At 36.0% G+C, this 16937-nt stretch overlaps 1 protein-coding gene across 15 annotated transcripts in view; it reads left to right on the top strand.

Moving 5' to 3' along the window:
- LOC118267395 (uncharacterized protein CG43867) overlaps nt 1-16937 on the top strand; it is a 254836-nt gene that overhangs the window by 115980 nt on the left and 121919 nt on the right. For 4 of the 15 annotated variants that reach the window (XM_050694190.1, XM_050694191.1, XM_050694189.1 and 1 more), the window contains exon 2: nt 7763-8084. The exons of the other annotated variants lie outside the window; for them this stretch is intronic. In XM_050694190.1, coding sequence (XP_050550147.1) covers nt 7995-8084 — 90 coding nt within the window. In that variant the 5' untranslated portion in view covers nt 7763-7994. The remainder of the gene's footprint in view (nt 1-7762; nt 8085-16937) is intronic. 15 annotated transcript variants of the gene reach the window in all.

The raw sequence follows: 16937 nt of genomic DNA, 5'->3' as shown, positions 1-16937 counted from the left end.
AAATGTTAGTGGGGATTTTAGTGAATAACTAACTTCTGTCTGCGGCTCCGCCCGCGTTTCTGTGAGATAAAATATAATATCCTATCGCCTAAATCAGCTCATATCCTATCTGTATACCAAATTTCACCAAAATCTATTCAGTAGTTTCATCGTTATTGACGGACAAACATAACAAAATTATCTTAGTATGATATGGATTGGTGGAAGTTAAGTGAAGTGAGATCAAGTCGAGTTGGTTCTCTCTGTTGAGTTAAGAATATTATCAATATTGTCTTAATTACGTCCATGTTCGGTACCCTTAGCTCTGACTGGTTAGTTTATTCGAGCCGGCCAATCAGAGCGTCAAACGCGCTCTCGTTTCGATTACTTTAAACGTAAAGCAAACTTGTACTAAGGGTACAGACAATATTACTTCTTAACTTCTCTCTAAACATACATATATGGAATTACTACGGAATCACACACACATGCAAAGAAAACAAATCTCACAGTTTAAAACAAGCGTTATTTGTGTTTGTATTTAATATTTAAAGGCGTCTTCAGTGGAAGTTTCGCGGCGGTTTCCTACACATCCTGTATAGCGGTGCTCGCTCAAGTCAATTACTGCTGTATAGTTTGTTAAACTAAGAGTAAGTTGTGTTCGCTTTTATATTAACTATGGCTCGTTTAAAATTGAATATTTTGGTGATTTTCGAAATGCTTAGACTTAGGTTAAATATTTGTTTAGTCTGTCTAGAGTTATTGGTAAAAGATAGAGAAAAATCAGGAGATTCGTTTGTCTATTTAATTAAAATATTACCAGTTTTGTGAGATGGATTTACGATTTATTTTAATTAGTGATGAACACATAATAAACAGTCATTACAGATAACCCAGATACCAGGTAAACTACAGATAACCCAAACAGAGAACCCAGTAGGGCTGATGCCTGATCCGGAGCTACGGACTACCTAACAGTTTTACCGGGCTCCGGCTCAAAAAGCAAAAGAAAGAACCGGGTTATTAGTCAGTAAAAGTCTGACACTTACTCTCGCCTCGCCCAAGACAAGAGTCATTGGATGACTTTACCCTCTCTAAACAATAGTGCGAATACTTATCATCATCAACAGCCTATGATAGTCCACTGCCAAACTAAACACATATGAATAAATCACGGTCCCAAAATGCATACCTAACTCCTTAATATAATCAGATCGCTATGAGATAATAATGTAGTACGTGTATAAGCTGCCACTCACACCGGAGCGATCAATGAATAATTCTAACACGTTGCAACGGAAATGGTCAGATAATATCCTGCGTCCGTTCGGACTGCTAAACGATTGCCACTGTGTAAGTGTGTGACAGAAGGTATAGTTTTGGCAATATGCAAAAAATATTAAAATTAATAAGTTTGTGTAACTATTCTAATGGTTTTAAAACAGAGTCAACGGAGAGTATCCGAGATGAACAATAACACTCATCATTGGTTATTATGTGGGATTTTCGGTTTACTCACATAATTATTTGACGAGGAAGTCGACTAGTTTGAAGCCATGCTAGAGGCTTAAAGTCATGAATAGCATTCCGCGACATACGACGCGGCAATTGACGCTTGCGACATTACGTTATAATATTGAGTGTTATCGTTATAGTATAAACATAGGGATATCGATTTAATTTATTTTTATTTATTAGTTTCTCAGTATGATAAGGATGAATTATTTTCTAATAAGATATCAGACCCACTCGACAAATCCCACCTCATCCAAGATTTTTCGGATAACAATAGCTATCAGATAAATATAATCCATATACATGATTATAATTATGTATAAAATTAAATGAAACCAGAAACCTCGATCCAAACCTTCTTCTATTAAACTGTAGTAAGCACATGTTATGATCACGTTAGCACGTAATTTTAAATCAAAAACATACATAAAACATGATTACTTAATACTACCAGACACTAGTGTGTTTATAGAATGTCAATTGAAAGTGCGTTCGATGCCCAGGCGTGACGGCCTCGACACTACGACATTGTAGTCTTCCACTGCAAGCTATACTTTTACTGACAGATATATCTTTAAAGCTTTATAACTTTGTACCCAGTATTTCTATACGAAAAATGCGTGCTATGGATGAATTCCCTACTATAGATACATCACATACTCTAGCTGCGCATCTTCCTCGAAACGGTCACATAATTTTACAGTTTAGTTATTACATCTCTGTAGCAGAGCTACATAGCCCACCTCTGGTAGAAAAACTATTAAATTATATGGAACTCATAACAGAACTGACGATTGGTGGGATTTAAAGATTTTAATGATTTTGATTTTAGTGCGTGTTCATCTCTACATATTTTCTCCTTCGAGAATAGAAAGGCGTAACGTTACCTCTGATCTCTGCTTACTCCCAATTCGTGATATTTTATATGTCTTTTAATCACATATTTTATTTTAATTTTAAGTTTTGATATGTTTTAATACGTGAGCGAGTGAGATATTAATAGCCTTCGCTTAGCATTCAAAACACCGCGTACTTTAAATCACTTTAGTGCCGTAGGCGTTGATGAATGAACCGTACTCTTTGAATGGCCGTCTGCTTCAATAGTTGACTAATAGTTAGCAATAACTGCTTAACATAATGCGTGGTTTGAACCTTGTCCCAGTGGCTGATATTAGGGCCGTACTTAATTTCGGTAGGAGGTGAGTTGAGGTGATTAATTTTGTTTGCTACAAATTTTGAGGAAAGTGGTGATGGTAAGCAATCACACCCGCCCATGGACACCGGATGCACCAGATACATTACAAGTGCGTTGCCGGCCTTTTGGGGGTTAGGAATTTAAGGGTTGTTGGGGAATTGAGGATTCAGAAGATTGGGAATGAGGATAATTGAGCCTCCGGTAACCTCACTCACACAACGCAAGCGTTTTTTCACGTCGGTTCGAGGTCGTGGTATCACTCCGGTCGAGCCGGCCTATTAATGCCAAAACAAGGCTCTCCCACACTTGTATTCGAGTGAGTTAAAATAAGGTAGATAAAAAATACTACACGTGCAACATGTCTCCAATCATTCTCATAATATCAAGATGTAAACACAGAATATAGAATAACTTATAATATATGTAAATTGACGAGAGGTGCATTAGCATACATCGCAGAAGTTAGCCAGAAGCCCAGGTGTTTACCTAGGATAATTGTGTTTGCTCTCCAACGACATAGATCGATGTTTGCTGAGCACAAATATTGTAATATTGTATCGACGAATATTTGATTTTGGGTAAAGGATTCGGCCATTGTTTTAGGTTTATGTACTAAATAAATATGTATTTTATTATAAATTGAGTGATGGTTTGTTTGGGATGGGTATGTAATGAGTTGTTTTCGTAATATAATCTTGGGCCTTATAATACTAACCGCCGCAATCAGAATCATGTTACTAAGGAATAGTTTTAGTTATCATAAATGTCCCTGAGTAGGACAGTTAGTTAGTTTCTTGGATTTTATTTATAGAATGTTTGAGTGAAAGAAACTTAATTTTAGGGATTCTAACAATTAATAAAATTTTACATGAGACTTATTACATATTTGCTGAAAGCTGGATGTTACATTATACATTATATTATGATGCTAAATTGTGTACCACTGCCTTGCCTACAATGTACTTTATAAATACCTATCATTGAGCTCCGAGATAGCACACAAACAATATTAAAACAAATGTCTATAATCTAAACTAACTCCTAAAACTATTAACATTGAGTGCAAAATTAATAAAACATTGTTGTAGCGAGGAAAAACTAAACAATTAGGTACGTCTACGTCTTGATCCTAGTCTGAAAATAAATAGATTAAGTTTAAAATGCCTTTATTAACTTTCAATATCACCTATTTGAGCTTATAGTATATGTAGGAAGATTGTAATAAAATGTTAGACATGTTGTACCCTGTCTTCTAGGAGTGTTTTAATTTTGAAAACAAAATGTACTGGAACTTATTTATAGATAACAAAAAAATTACTTTATTGTACCGTTTTACATAAGACTATACGTATATAAACTGTAAAGTATAAATATGTTAATAGGAAAATTCGTCAATCAGGCTGAACAAAGTATGTTTGTAAGCACTTTGATCTGGAAAATATCATACTACTCAATTTTACACGCTTAGAAGCCAAATTGGACTAATACCCTAACATTTGTGTTACTGTACATAAGATCACTAATGACATCTATCCGCAACAACTAAAAGTGCAATATTTGTTATTATTAAATTTAATTTCATCCAGTTATAACGGGCAGAATACTACTATACTTGTTAAATTTCTAATGACGTGCCACAGAAACTAATTTACAAAGGACATATTCCCCGTAAGTACCAGGGCGGCATGTTCGTACAAGAGTTGTTATATAATGCTCTATACTTCTACGTATTAGTTCGGTGCGAGTCCCGCTGGGCTGCAATCTAGTGCCAAGTGTCAATGACCTCGCTCCTGCTGTTTATATTGAAGCCATTCGCGTGAATGTGTGGATTTTATAATTTAAGGAATTTGCTGATATCATGCAGTTATTTTGTGTGATATTGTCGTGTGGGAATGGAAGGGATTGTTTGTGTTCTGTGATGAGTTTGGCGTGTAAATGTGTGGGTATAAAGGATTGAAGGGAATATTGTTACTTTGAGACGTGTAAACGAATTTGTTGAAATGAAATTGTTTTGGATTTATTTCAAATCTTGAAGAAACTTTGTAGGATTAGATCTAAGTTCTTATTAAGTAGACAAATATTCAAATAAAGCGTACTACTAAGATATATGAGAAATGTGGTAGGTTCTGACGCATATAGCTTAAACTTTGTGTTACGCATTTTTCTACATATTGTATTTTTTAATACGTTGCATCACACTTGCGACTTTCTCCTGTCTCATGGGTGCGTTTACAAACATACAATTTCACATACACGTGACACCCAGACCCAAAGAAAGCATTTATGGATTACACAAAGAGCTGTTCCGTGCGGGAATCGCACCCGCTTCCCGTTGCACGGCAGCCAGTTGCCCAGCCACCACGTCAACCGTGTAGGCATTATACTACATATTGTACCCATTGTACTACATATTTAAACAAACCTGTATATCCACATTCCTGCACCATACCGCTATAGTGTCAAATAACAATAGAACGTGACATTTTTATCTTTTGTCTACCATTTGGTACTTTTTGAAGTAGGTACATTGTTATTTCTATGAATGGTAGGAATCATGTAGTGGACTTTATTTGTAAACTGATGAGGATTGATTTTCGTAGTTCCTTTTCAATTTTAATTTGGTACAGGCGTAAAAAATTAATAATCACTAATGGGTAAATTAGGAGTTCTAGTCGCCAATCTGAATTCAAATTTCCCTTCAGATTTCCTTTTGTTATTTCGACTAATATTGGTCACATATAATTTTAATAAAAAAAATTGAGAATTCAAAACAATGCAAGAAATACAAGTATGGTACTTGTAATAATTAGATAATTATATGTGTGAAATTTAATATTATTATTTATGATAGTTTTCATATCGAAATAAAACCTTTACTATGTGACGACAAAATTCTCTATTCTAAAAACTTATAAAATTCTTAATTCTTTCTTATTTATCTTCTTTTATAATGAAGCTGTAAGACCAACTGACCCCCATTAGCTGGAAATATATCTCCAGCAATATTTCAAGCTAAGCTGCTGAGCACGTTAGGTTAACAGCTTATTTACGCTGGCAATTAGCTCGGGTTTAGCTTAGCTCACTTCATTAGGCGAATGTGATACATTGGTGAAATCTACGGCTTAGCACTTTAGTAGTGTCGTTTAGGGATTAAGTAATTTTGGACTGTCGTGGGGGCCCGGAGGTTTAAGACGCCCGCTTCTCAAGCGGGCGGGGGTTGAAACCTATCAACAGCAAACTACCAATGTGACGTTTTTCGAGTTATATGTATGTACTTTCTAAGATTATTTAGACACCACTGACAAACGGTGAAGGAAAACATCGAGAGGAAACCTGGGCTTATAACCTTAAACCTTATTCGATTCTCCCAAGGAACAACCCTTTGTGTGATCCACAAATTGTTGTTCCGGATCTGGGTGTCATGTGTATGTTTGTAAACGCACCCACGACACAGGAGAAAATCCTAGCGTGGGGTAACGTTTAAAAAAGGTCTGAACTGAATCGGTACTTAGAAATTTAAATTTAAAACGTAATAAATTTGAATAAAATGAAACTCACTCTTTAGGCAACTCGATCAACGAGGCATTTCAACGAATATTAAACTAAGTAGGTATGTTACTTTACTTAAGTGTCTAGAATTACTTTAACGATAATTCTCTTTAGGTATTCCTCTGTGCTTTCAATAGATACGATCTCCTAAGTCATTAATACGTCTAGACTATGTAAATAGGTATATAGGTACGTTGGTACGAGTACATAAGATTATATATTAAAGCATCAATCTTCGTCTCGCGAGCTCTCATTTTTAATTTAATGTATTTTGAATTGTAGTGCTGAAGTGATATTTGCTATAGATAGAAATTGTTTAACATTCGACTCTTAATATACGAATTAGATTGATACGTCAAAAGGCTAGGCTCATAATGCTCGATATAATGTTCGATTCCCTGGTCGAGCAAAGTATTACTAAGCAGGTTTTTTTCGGTTTTACAAAAATTTCTCAGTTATAGCACGGAGTCTAGAATTTCACCCAGTATAGGCTCAACTATACATATTATGGTGAAAAGTGGTTAATAAAATGAATGCAATAATAAATTATATATCAACATTTTTTGGTCTTTCACAAACAGGTTACAGGGTTTGAAAATGCTTCTAAGTGCACATACTAAATAAAATACAACAATTAAACAAACGAACCACCAACAAAATAAAATAAACAATACACAAAAAATACAATCCTTTCATCCACATAAACGCACATACACACCAATAACTCTCATACCTTTGAAGTTCAATATTGACCAATCATTTAAAAGAGAGGGGGAGAATGGGGCTTCATCTAAAACCGTAATTAAAACTTGCACCCTGCGGCTAATTTTTGTTTAATTTGATGGGAAAGGGCTTAAAGAGGGGGGAGGAGTGATGCCCTAAATGTATGCGTTGTCACATAGTCCCACCCCCCACTAGTGGGATTCTGGGCTTCTATCAGTGTTGACACAGTGTTAGCCGTCGGGGGAGATAGGATTCTTGTTTGATTCTCATTTGCTCTTGTGGATTTTGTAATGAAGTGGATAAATTGTTCCGTATAAAGATACGAGATATATTGTATTTACTTGGGGGATTGGTTTGTGCTTAGTCTGTCAAAAGGGTCTTTAAAATTTGCTGACTGTATGTGTACTTATCATTTTGTAGTAAGCTGTATTGTGGATGAGTAATTTTAATTGGTTATGCGTAGACGGAGTCTCATTAACCTCTTGTATATAAAACAACAAAAGAAAACACGTTGCGTCTTGTGCGGAGGGTTTGGGTTAAAATTAAATAACGTCAAATATGCTTAGGTCTTTGACTGCAAATAGAAAACTGTTGAAGGCAAATCCTCTCACTAACGTTGGTCACCGGTGACCACTACGACGTTCAATGTGTTAGATATGTTGTTGTAATAATATTTGTTATAAATCTACTAGAAATCTCTACTACATTTAAATATTGTAAGAATGTTGTCATATCTCAACATAATGTCAACTGCAGACGACTGTCAAACCCACTTGAATGAATCTTACATTATTGTTCCAGCAAAAACAGTCTTCCTTAACAATTCTAGTCTAAAACCTAGTGCAATATACATAGCATAGCATAGCATAACATTTAAACATAACGGTCAAAAGTAAAACGAACAAAAAGTGCGGCCTATATGTGACGAATATAAGAATAAAAATAAAAAGAGTGGTGACAGAAATTCGGGTGTGAAAGTGGCGGTGTGTGTAATTCACATGTGGTGTGTTGTGCGGTGGGGTGCGGCTCACCTATGACGAACAACAATAACGGTGTGAACGGCAGCGCGGCCGGCGAGCCCGCCGCCCTCGACATGGAGTCGCTCGAGGAAATGCTTCGTAAGGTAAGCCAAATTATGTTCACTGCACAACTTACAGTCTTATCCGTTTCAGCACATTCGGATTTTTAGATATCTCTGGACACATCACAGTATTTTGTACAATTAACCGTTTTAACCGCGTAATCATCGAGACACACGCACTGTGGTTTTTTTTTGGGTTTGCCCCAAAAATCCCCAAAAAATCGGCAAACCAGCTGGAGGATCACATGATGGTAAACAATCAACCATGGACAACAGCTAGATAGTCAGCATTTTAGTATCAAGAATTTGGAGATTGAGGATTGAAGGTTTAGAAATACAGCCTTTAGTAACCTTACTTATACGACGTGAAATAACGTAAGGTTGTGGTATTACTCGAGCTGGCCATTTCATGCCTTGCATGGCTCTTCTAAGTGAAATACTTATGTTAACTGCACAGCTCACAATGTTTTCCGTTTCAGTATATTTGGAAATTTCCTACTTCAGATATTACGTGAACATTTCGGTGAACGCCGGGGAACGGGAAAGGTTTATGCCTCTAAAATGTTTTAGACTTAAAATAGTGGAGGAGGTTTTTTTTTCATTCGGACTCGTAGTTACATAATGTTACAGTTTCTTACTGTTTTCGCTTTTTGTCCAAAGTATTTATTTGCTAGAATTTTCGAAGGAGTTATTGTTTTTGATATAAGACCCGTATTTTATAAAATGTGAACAATATTTCTTTGTTCTTTGCTTCGTTGGTGAATTATTCACGTGTTGATTGAGTTTGATTTACATTCATAGCTTCGTAACATAATCCAACAGGATAGATAACCGTGAAAATATAAACACAGGCACCGGCACATAAAGTCATCCGTTTATTAGCAGTTATCGATTTTCAAACTTATAACGTTCTAATAAAGTAATTATCTTATTTTTAATTCTTTTGATTTTATTCCCACAACCGACTGCACAGTTAGCGTGGTGGCTGGGCAACCGGCTGCCATGCAACTTGTAGCGGGTTCGATTTCCGTACGGAGCAACTCTTTGTGTGATCCACAAATTGTTGTTACTGTCTGGATGTAAAATGTATGTGAACTTGTACTCACGACACTGTAGAAAATCCTAGTGTGAGGCAACGTTTCTTAAAACAAAACAAAAAAACCACATCACTATATACATTTATAACCTCAACAAACAAAAAAGCAGTGTCATTACCCCTAAAACAATAAAAATCACGAATCTCCTTCCTTCAGTGACGTCTAGCTACGTCGAATTAATTAAGCCGGTGTATTTGCACGCTTATTAATTAGCGACACGCCAACGCCGAGTGTTTGCGCTGCCGTTCAACCTAACCTTGAGTTATTTACCTAGGTCTTGGCTGCGAGGTCGATAGAGCACGCTAGGTAACCTAACCTAACCTAATAAGTGGTGCATTTCGTACAAGTGGTGTTTATTGATTGGGCGGAATTCGGAATTTTAATAAGCATTTGTTTTGTGAATGGGTTATAAGTTGGTTATAAAACAACACCAAATATCATTTGAATAAACTAAATACTAAAAACAGATATATCATTTTTAGTGTGGGAGAGCAATGCCTCGGTAAGAATGGACCGGCTCGACCGGAGTTATACCACGGCCTCACAGAAAACCGACGAGGACCAATTACACCCACCTTCCCAATCTCAACAATCCCCGATTCCCCAACAACCCTTAAATTACTAACCCCCAAAATGCCGGCAACGCACTTATAACGCCTCTGGTGTTTCGGGTGTCCATGGGCGGCGGCGATTGCATACCATCAGGTGATACGTCGGCTCGATTACCGGCTTATACCATAAAAAATATGACATAGCCTCTAAATTTGCGTAAACAAAACAACGTATGAAAACGATTAATGAAGATGAAAACGTAACAAATTATCCCAGAATTGAGCATCGTGTCCATTACATAATAACGCGGGACCAGAAATTTCACCGAAAACAAGCGGCCAGTAATGTACAACCATTTCCATTTTCAATTTATTCGAAACCCACAGACGCAAAAAGCTGTGTTCCTTTTTTGTTAATTTCGAAATTCGGCCGTACGTACATCCAAACTTCCCGAATATTTTACCCCGAAAACTGGGGCTGGACAATCTGGACTTGTACATATCTATCAATAAATCCTTCGCGAAACTTCGACGGAATGAAAAACTGAACTGTACGATTGTAAATGGAAAAATATCGTACCATCGTAGTGACGAAAAGCGCTGTAGGCGTCGGGTCGCGTATTTTCTTTTTTTTTATTTTTTGTCTATAAAATCATGTCGCCATGCACTGTCTGGTGCACTCGTAGACGGATTATTCTTTTTTTGAAAAGTTTAACCATAGCTCAGCAACGTCTGCTATTGACGTTTGAAATTCGAATAGAACGTAGGAAGACTGAGTAGCCTACTCTATGGAATATAATGTGCGTTACAAGAATAGTTATTTATGTTAATACACAATGAACATAATATTATAACTGTTGTAAAATGTCATTAATGACTAATTACTTTCAGGGTGTTTCTTCAAAAATTTAATTTTTAATTATATATTAAGCGTCCTTAAGCATCGTGGTACCTTATTATCATCCTTATTTTTATCGGATTGTTTGAAAGCAGTGACACGGCTTAATTTATTGAAACCAAATTTTCTGTTTCCATCGGCAGAATTGTTAACTTTTGGTTGATGATCTTTTTTGAAGAATCGCCCTCTGAGAACTCTTTTAACAAATCGTCACGCCTTTAAGAAAAACAGTACTGCCTTGATTTCCCAGCTTCTTTATTAAAAACAGATAGCTAACTAGAGATTACCAACTTGGGTACTATAAGACTAGTTAAGACAACGTGCATCTAGAAGCTAGTTTAATTTAATTATTAATTTAATGAATGCACCAACCTCTTAGCTGATGAGTTTACATCGCCTTTTTTCTTTAGCTGCAGCTTTCTTCATAAACTTTGTTACTAAACAACCTTAATTTGCATACTGCGAGGCACTTATTTTAATATGTTTAGAGTTTATATTTGTTTGAACTAAGTTAATATATTCTTGGTATATGGATTATCTTATCTTTTTTCCTGTTAAATTGCAATTTGTTTTCTATTGTATTATTATTGGCTCCAAATCCAAAAACTTGCCTAGAGACGATTTTAATGTTTATAAATTTCAATGTAAATTTTTGTTCAGATAGTTTGAAGATGTTTAAAACCTAAGAAAAATTATTCACTAGAGGTGCGGACTGCCTAGCGGGTTACCGGGGCTCCGGCTCGAAAAGCAGTAGTAGGAACGGGGTGGTTTTCAGTCAGTCAGAGTAAAAGCCTGACACTCCCTCTCGCCTCGCCCAATGCGAGGAAGTCAATGGAAGATTTTCCCACTCAAAAAAAAAACGAAAATATAGTTAAATCTTTAGAACCAACCAATCTTTAGCTATAAGAAACTGCCCAACACTTAAACATAAATACACCTAAACAAAACTCCATCTCATCAATCCAGAAATTACTAAAAGCAAATCCGGATCGTATAAAAATTTAAACAAAATGGCGGACGCCATTAAAAAAAAGTCGTAAAAGAGAAATTAAAAATTAATGGCGAAGTGTTTTAACGTGTGTTGGCTATGGGACTTGCGATGGGGGGTTTTGGGGACTAGAGACGGGTTCGTGAAAAACGGGCAGTCACGCGTGTTTTAGGCAGAATCAGGTGTGTATGAGTGATTACTTTTACATTTCAGAAGTTTCTGTGTTATGTGAGTCAGGGAAAATGAGTTCCTGTGTTTATTTAAGTGATGTAGACTGGAGTGATACCTCGATCTCACAGAAAACCGACTTGAAACAACGCGTGTGTTATGTTACGTTGTGTGAGTGATGTTACCGGAGGCCCAATTAGTCCCTTTCCCCATCTTCCCAATCTAAGATTCCCCAATAATTCTTAAATTTTTAACTCCAAAAAGCCAGTAACGCACTTGTAACGCCTGTGGTGTTTCGGGTGTCAATGGGCGATTGCTTACCATCAGGTGATGTGTTTTAAATAAAATATTTTCTCTTATACACACACTAAATGCTTAAAGTGTCTTTTGGTTCCGACCACACATGTATCTACTTTGGCAGACCTGAAGTATTATCGATCCGAACTCGAGGGTCCATAGAATACTATTAAATAAAATTAAAATAAATCACTTGTAGCTACTAATTAATTGCTACCGAAACTAACTATACAAAATGGCCTCTGATTTAAATATTCAATTTATTCGTTGGGCAAAACCTATTAATTCTTTGTTAATTAATAATTTAAATCGGTTCGGTTGGATTGTCGCGTCATTAATAATGTCATTGGCTAATTAATTTTTGGTTGGCAACATTGGTATTGTCAAACTATTTTGTGAGCTGGTAACACTGTTTGTGCGTTGAATGTGAAATTTCGAATTTTGAATGTTATCGCGTTATGATCTAAGTTTTATATGCAGTACTCTATTATGTGGATAGTGCTATGGGTTAGGCATACACAAATAATGTGTTTTATTTTGAAACACTAGTTTATAAGTTGTATAAGTCTATACATTTTTATTATGTAACTGTTTACTTTTACAACAACAGCACATCTTACTCGCACAGCTACATAGCTTAGTATCAGTGGAAATGGTCACATAGTTTCACAACTTATTTATTACTTCGTAGCATAGCTCCATAGCATATCGCTGGTGGTAAAGCAATCTTACACTTAAATGTTTTTTTCATATCTAGTTTCAGATTCAGGACGTTCCCATGATCATAAACTAACTTACGAGTAAAACATTTACATAAATATAACTCACACATATACAATATGAAGTAGGACACAGTACAAACACAGTAGTCTTGTGACCCACACAACAACTCACAACAACACATCAAAAAATGTAAACAAAACAAACAACACCTTCATTGAAGAGATTACGCAAATTACACATTTTAACCCTAAACAGCACGCGTTCTTCTACAGAACCTACAGTACCTTACCAACCAGCACATTTGTATTAAAAGTTGGCAACCCCAGGAGTAAACCCGCTTTATTATTTATTGCCAGAATAATAAGTTTTACCGAGCGGCCTTTATTTGTTCTCTCAACTCGTTACGACAAAGATTTTCGGCGAAATTCGAAAAGTGTATTATTTATTCATTTATGTTGTACGACTGTTATGTTAAACGTCACCTGTTCGGTGGCGTTTTGGGGTTGACTTTGAATTTTTAAAGGAGGTTTGATGTAGCGGTCGTTGCGAGCATTGTACCTGATGGATTGACTTTATCTTTTGTTTAAAGAGGTACCTTTATTGACATGGTGGGTGTATGTGGATATTGAAATTGTTTATTCATGTTATTTTATCGGGGAATGAAATTATAAATATGAAAGGTTTTAATGATGAAGTGTTTCCTGTACTAATTTTATTAAAGCATAGTCGCATCCATCGTGTTTTTTTGCTGTAAGACACATTTAGATTTAATACCAGAGAGAGTATGACGCTAATGATAAACTTAGCAAAATGAATCACTATGGACTGATCATGCATGTAACGTCACGCCACACACAATACGGCACGTATTGCCGCTTTACAATACAGTGCACCCACTTTTTACCGTTTGTGTTATAATTCCCATGTAATAAGGGGTGAGTCTATTGCCATATACTTACTGAACATAATTCCAGATTGCTACTATTGAGATATTTTTCGAAAAACCAAATATGCCCAGCAATACTTTCGGAAATCGAACCCGAGACGCCTTGTCCGACAATCGCACTTGCGACCACTCGACCAAAGAGGCACTACATACTGCTTAAACAATAAACATGATCATGTTTATTGGTTTCAAAGACACCAAAGAAAATAAACTCATAGCACCTCAACAAAAACATATAAAATACATATATCTACTAAGAAAAACAAAACAACAACCGATACAAACGTACTCCTACACACTCTGAGACACTCAATTCCGTAATTCAATACAATCTAAAACATTTTCAAGCACCATTTAACTCTACCCATAAAAGGGAATTCCGTTCCCTACATTGCTACACACATACATACATACATACGTGCACACATACATACACAACCAACGTAATCACAACAATCAATTTTGTTTTAGAACCTAATAAAAACAACTTTTTAATTGACTTTGACGGGTGAGTTAAAACGGAAAGTACAGTGGCGTGCAAAAATACTATTTTTTAATAATATATTTTTTTAAAATTAAATATTTAAAATAGTTTTATTATGCATTTTCGATGGGCTACTCGACAGTAGCAGCGTGATAGTCACCGCATTCGTGTTATAAGTTGCTATCATGAACATGAGCCTCTACTGGCTGAAACGAATCGTCAAACGGGTACAGCGTATGTCCGGACTAACGTAAATAATTTACTGACAAATTTATTAGTTAATAACCGAAACTAAAGCAAGGCAAGCAAGGAGAAGATATTTATCATAATAATTGTGGTGTAATAATTAAACAAAATATTGTGTACCACAATATAAATACGCTAGTGTAATTGGTTAAATTATATTCACTTAAAACAAAAGTAATAGAAAGGAATTCCTTGACTATAAGACTTAAGAAACAAAGTAATAACTCCATCTTTTTGCCGGTGACTGTACGAAAACTAACTTCTCCCCGTTTTTACACGACTAACGAAGATTTTAAGCTGGTAGGTTGTAAAAACTTAAGACAATGCCTTCAGAGCCACTTCGGGGCTTAACTTTAAGCTCAGAGCTGAAAGTTGGGCTTAGTATTAAACATTACTTTCCATGCTTACTTGATAGGATCGTAGATTTTGTTTTTAAATAGCTTACTGTAAAGGGGTGGAAGTGGGTTTACTGTTTAAGGGTTGTTTGAGTAAATCGTATTATATTATGTCTTATAACGTCTTAAGTTGGGATGAAGTATAATAAATATGACGTAAAAAATCTCCACAACTTTTCTTATATTTGTGTGTCATAGACATTCGTGATAGGAAAGAAAATCTGCTGGTTTAGTACTTTAGCGAACAGTGAGTACCCTAAGAAAAGGAGGATGCTCCAACCAGGTGAGGTGATTGTGACTTGACGTGACTTTCTGCCCAACTTATGTTTCGATCCATGTTTATTCGCATGTGACTTCTGTTTTCTGTCACTTGTCATGTGTAGTCACAGTACAAAAACTTTCAACCCAAAATGTACCTAGATTATATTTTACAATTTAAATTCGTTAAAGTAGGTAATGAAAATAATTGCTTATTTTCTTACCAACTCGAAAAAATATAACTTTAATATCGTTTCGTGATGGTCAAGTTTTCACCATTTTATAAAATTTACTATAATATACTTTGATACAGCGTGCAAGCAGGCTATATTCGGACAGGCCCCGCATCCGGTGGACCTTAAATTGTGTGATATAGTGGCCTGCAATGCAGTTCTTACTTACAGGGGGGGTTTTATAAATCGGTTGAAATGCGCGACTGGCGTTAAAACCGATTAATGTTTTCACCACACGCAACATTGCAGTTAGAAGGAAAAAATATATAGGTAGCATAGCTATAAATAGGTAAATTACACAAGGAGCTTGTAGTTAAGTAATAGTGGGGATCGATCGGTTTTCCTGGGTGCTTACCCTTAGATGTCGTTAGTGTCTGGATGGGTGTCGCTAGGAATGATTCTGTTACTTGTCAGGACCGATGATAATGGAGTAGATGACTAATTTCTATTTTAATCTCCGTCTTATAGATTAATTTAAAACATTACCTAACTGTCGGACTTAATACATTTTTAATTTTCCCTATTAATCTTGTTACTTGTCATGACTGATGATAATTCTGAGTTCACACTATGTCTACTATGTCTAATGGTTAATTCGTAGTACTAATCAAACTACCTCCTTAGTGAAATGGTTGCAAATGGACTGCCGAGCAAGGGATTTCGAGATCGATTCCTGAAAATAATTATGTTTTAAAAAAATATTATGATAGAGACTGAAATTGGTTCTGTTCTATGCCTATAACTCCATAACATGGGGATAACTCTCATGAAATAATTTTGAAGAGTTAATGTTGAAGCGTGTTACCTTGTAACCTCTTGTAGTCGGTACATGAGACATAATAGAAAACACATTGTGCCTCGCGTAGATCTGCGCACCCGGCATACTATGGGTAAAGAATCTCTTTCTCTTCAAACCCGTTTAAAAAAGGCACGTAACATGTTATCACCTCCCACTATATATAAGTAAATATTGTCACCATATGCAACATAGTCCCGTTGTACCAAAATATAGCTACATGGCACAGTCACTAAACATTTGGACCGAATCCAAACCGACAATTCGATATTGTACACTGAACATCAAAACTGCATTGATAAGTACTATTTACGTTAACGATTCGCTCACTAATCATTGTTTAAATGAGTGGGGTAAATAAATTCGGGGTAAATGTCATGGTGGTAAATGGTGATGGGGTAAATATGAGTTGTGGCTGTTGTAGGTGAATTGGTAATGAATAGTATTTAGTAGTTGGGTTGGTGTTGCATTGGGTATTTTTGTTAGGTTGTTGTATAGGGACATATTTGTTCAAGGAGTGAGTTATGGCAAATTGCTGCTTACTGGCTGGCAAATCAATGGGTAAAGTTAATGAGTAATGTGTAGTTATGTTCTTAAATTACATTTGTCTTTGGAAGGAGTTAACACTTACAAGTAAAATAGTCACCATTAACTACAGTACAGTATAAGTGTGGAAGAGCCATGCTTCGGCACGAATGGGCCGGCTCGACAGCAGTGATACCATGGCCTCACAGAAAACCGACGTGAAACAATGCTTGCGTTGTGTGAGTGAGGTTACCGGAGGCACAACAACCCTTACATTCCTAACCCCATAT

The sequence above is a fragment of the Spodoptera frugiperda genome, chromosome 6, assembly GCF_023101765.2.
Source record: "Spodoptera frugiperda isolate SF20-4 chromosome 6, AGI-APGP_CSIRO_Sfru_2.0, whole genome shotgun sequence".
In the NCBI taxonomy this organism is placed as follows: Eukaryota; Metazoa; Arthropoda; class Insecta; order Lepidoptera; family Noctuidae; genus Spodoptera; species Spodoptera frugiperda.
The sequence above is the reverse complement of the archived record's forward strand: the minus strand, read 5'-3'. Positions and strand labels throughout refer to the sequence as shown.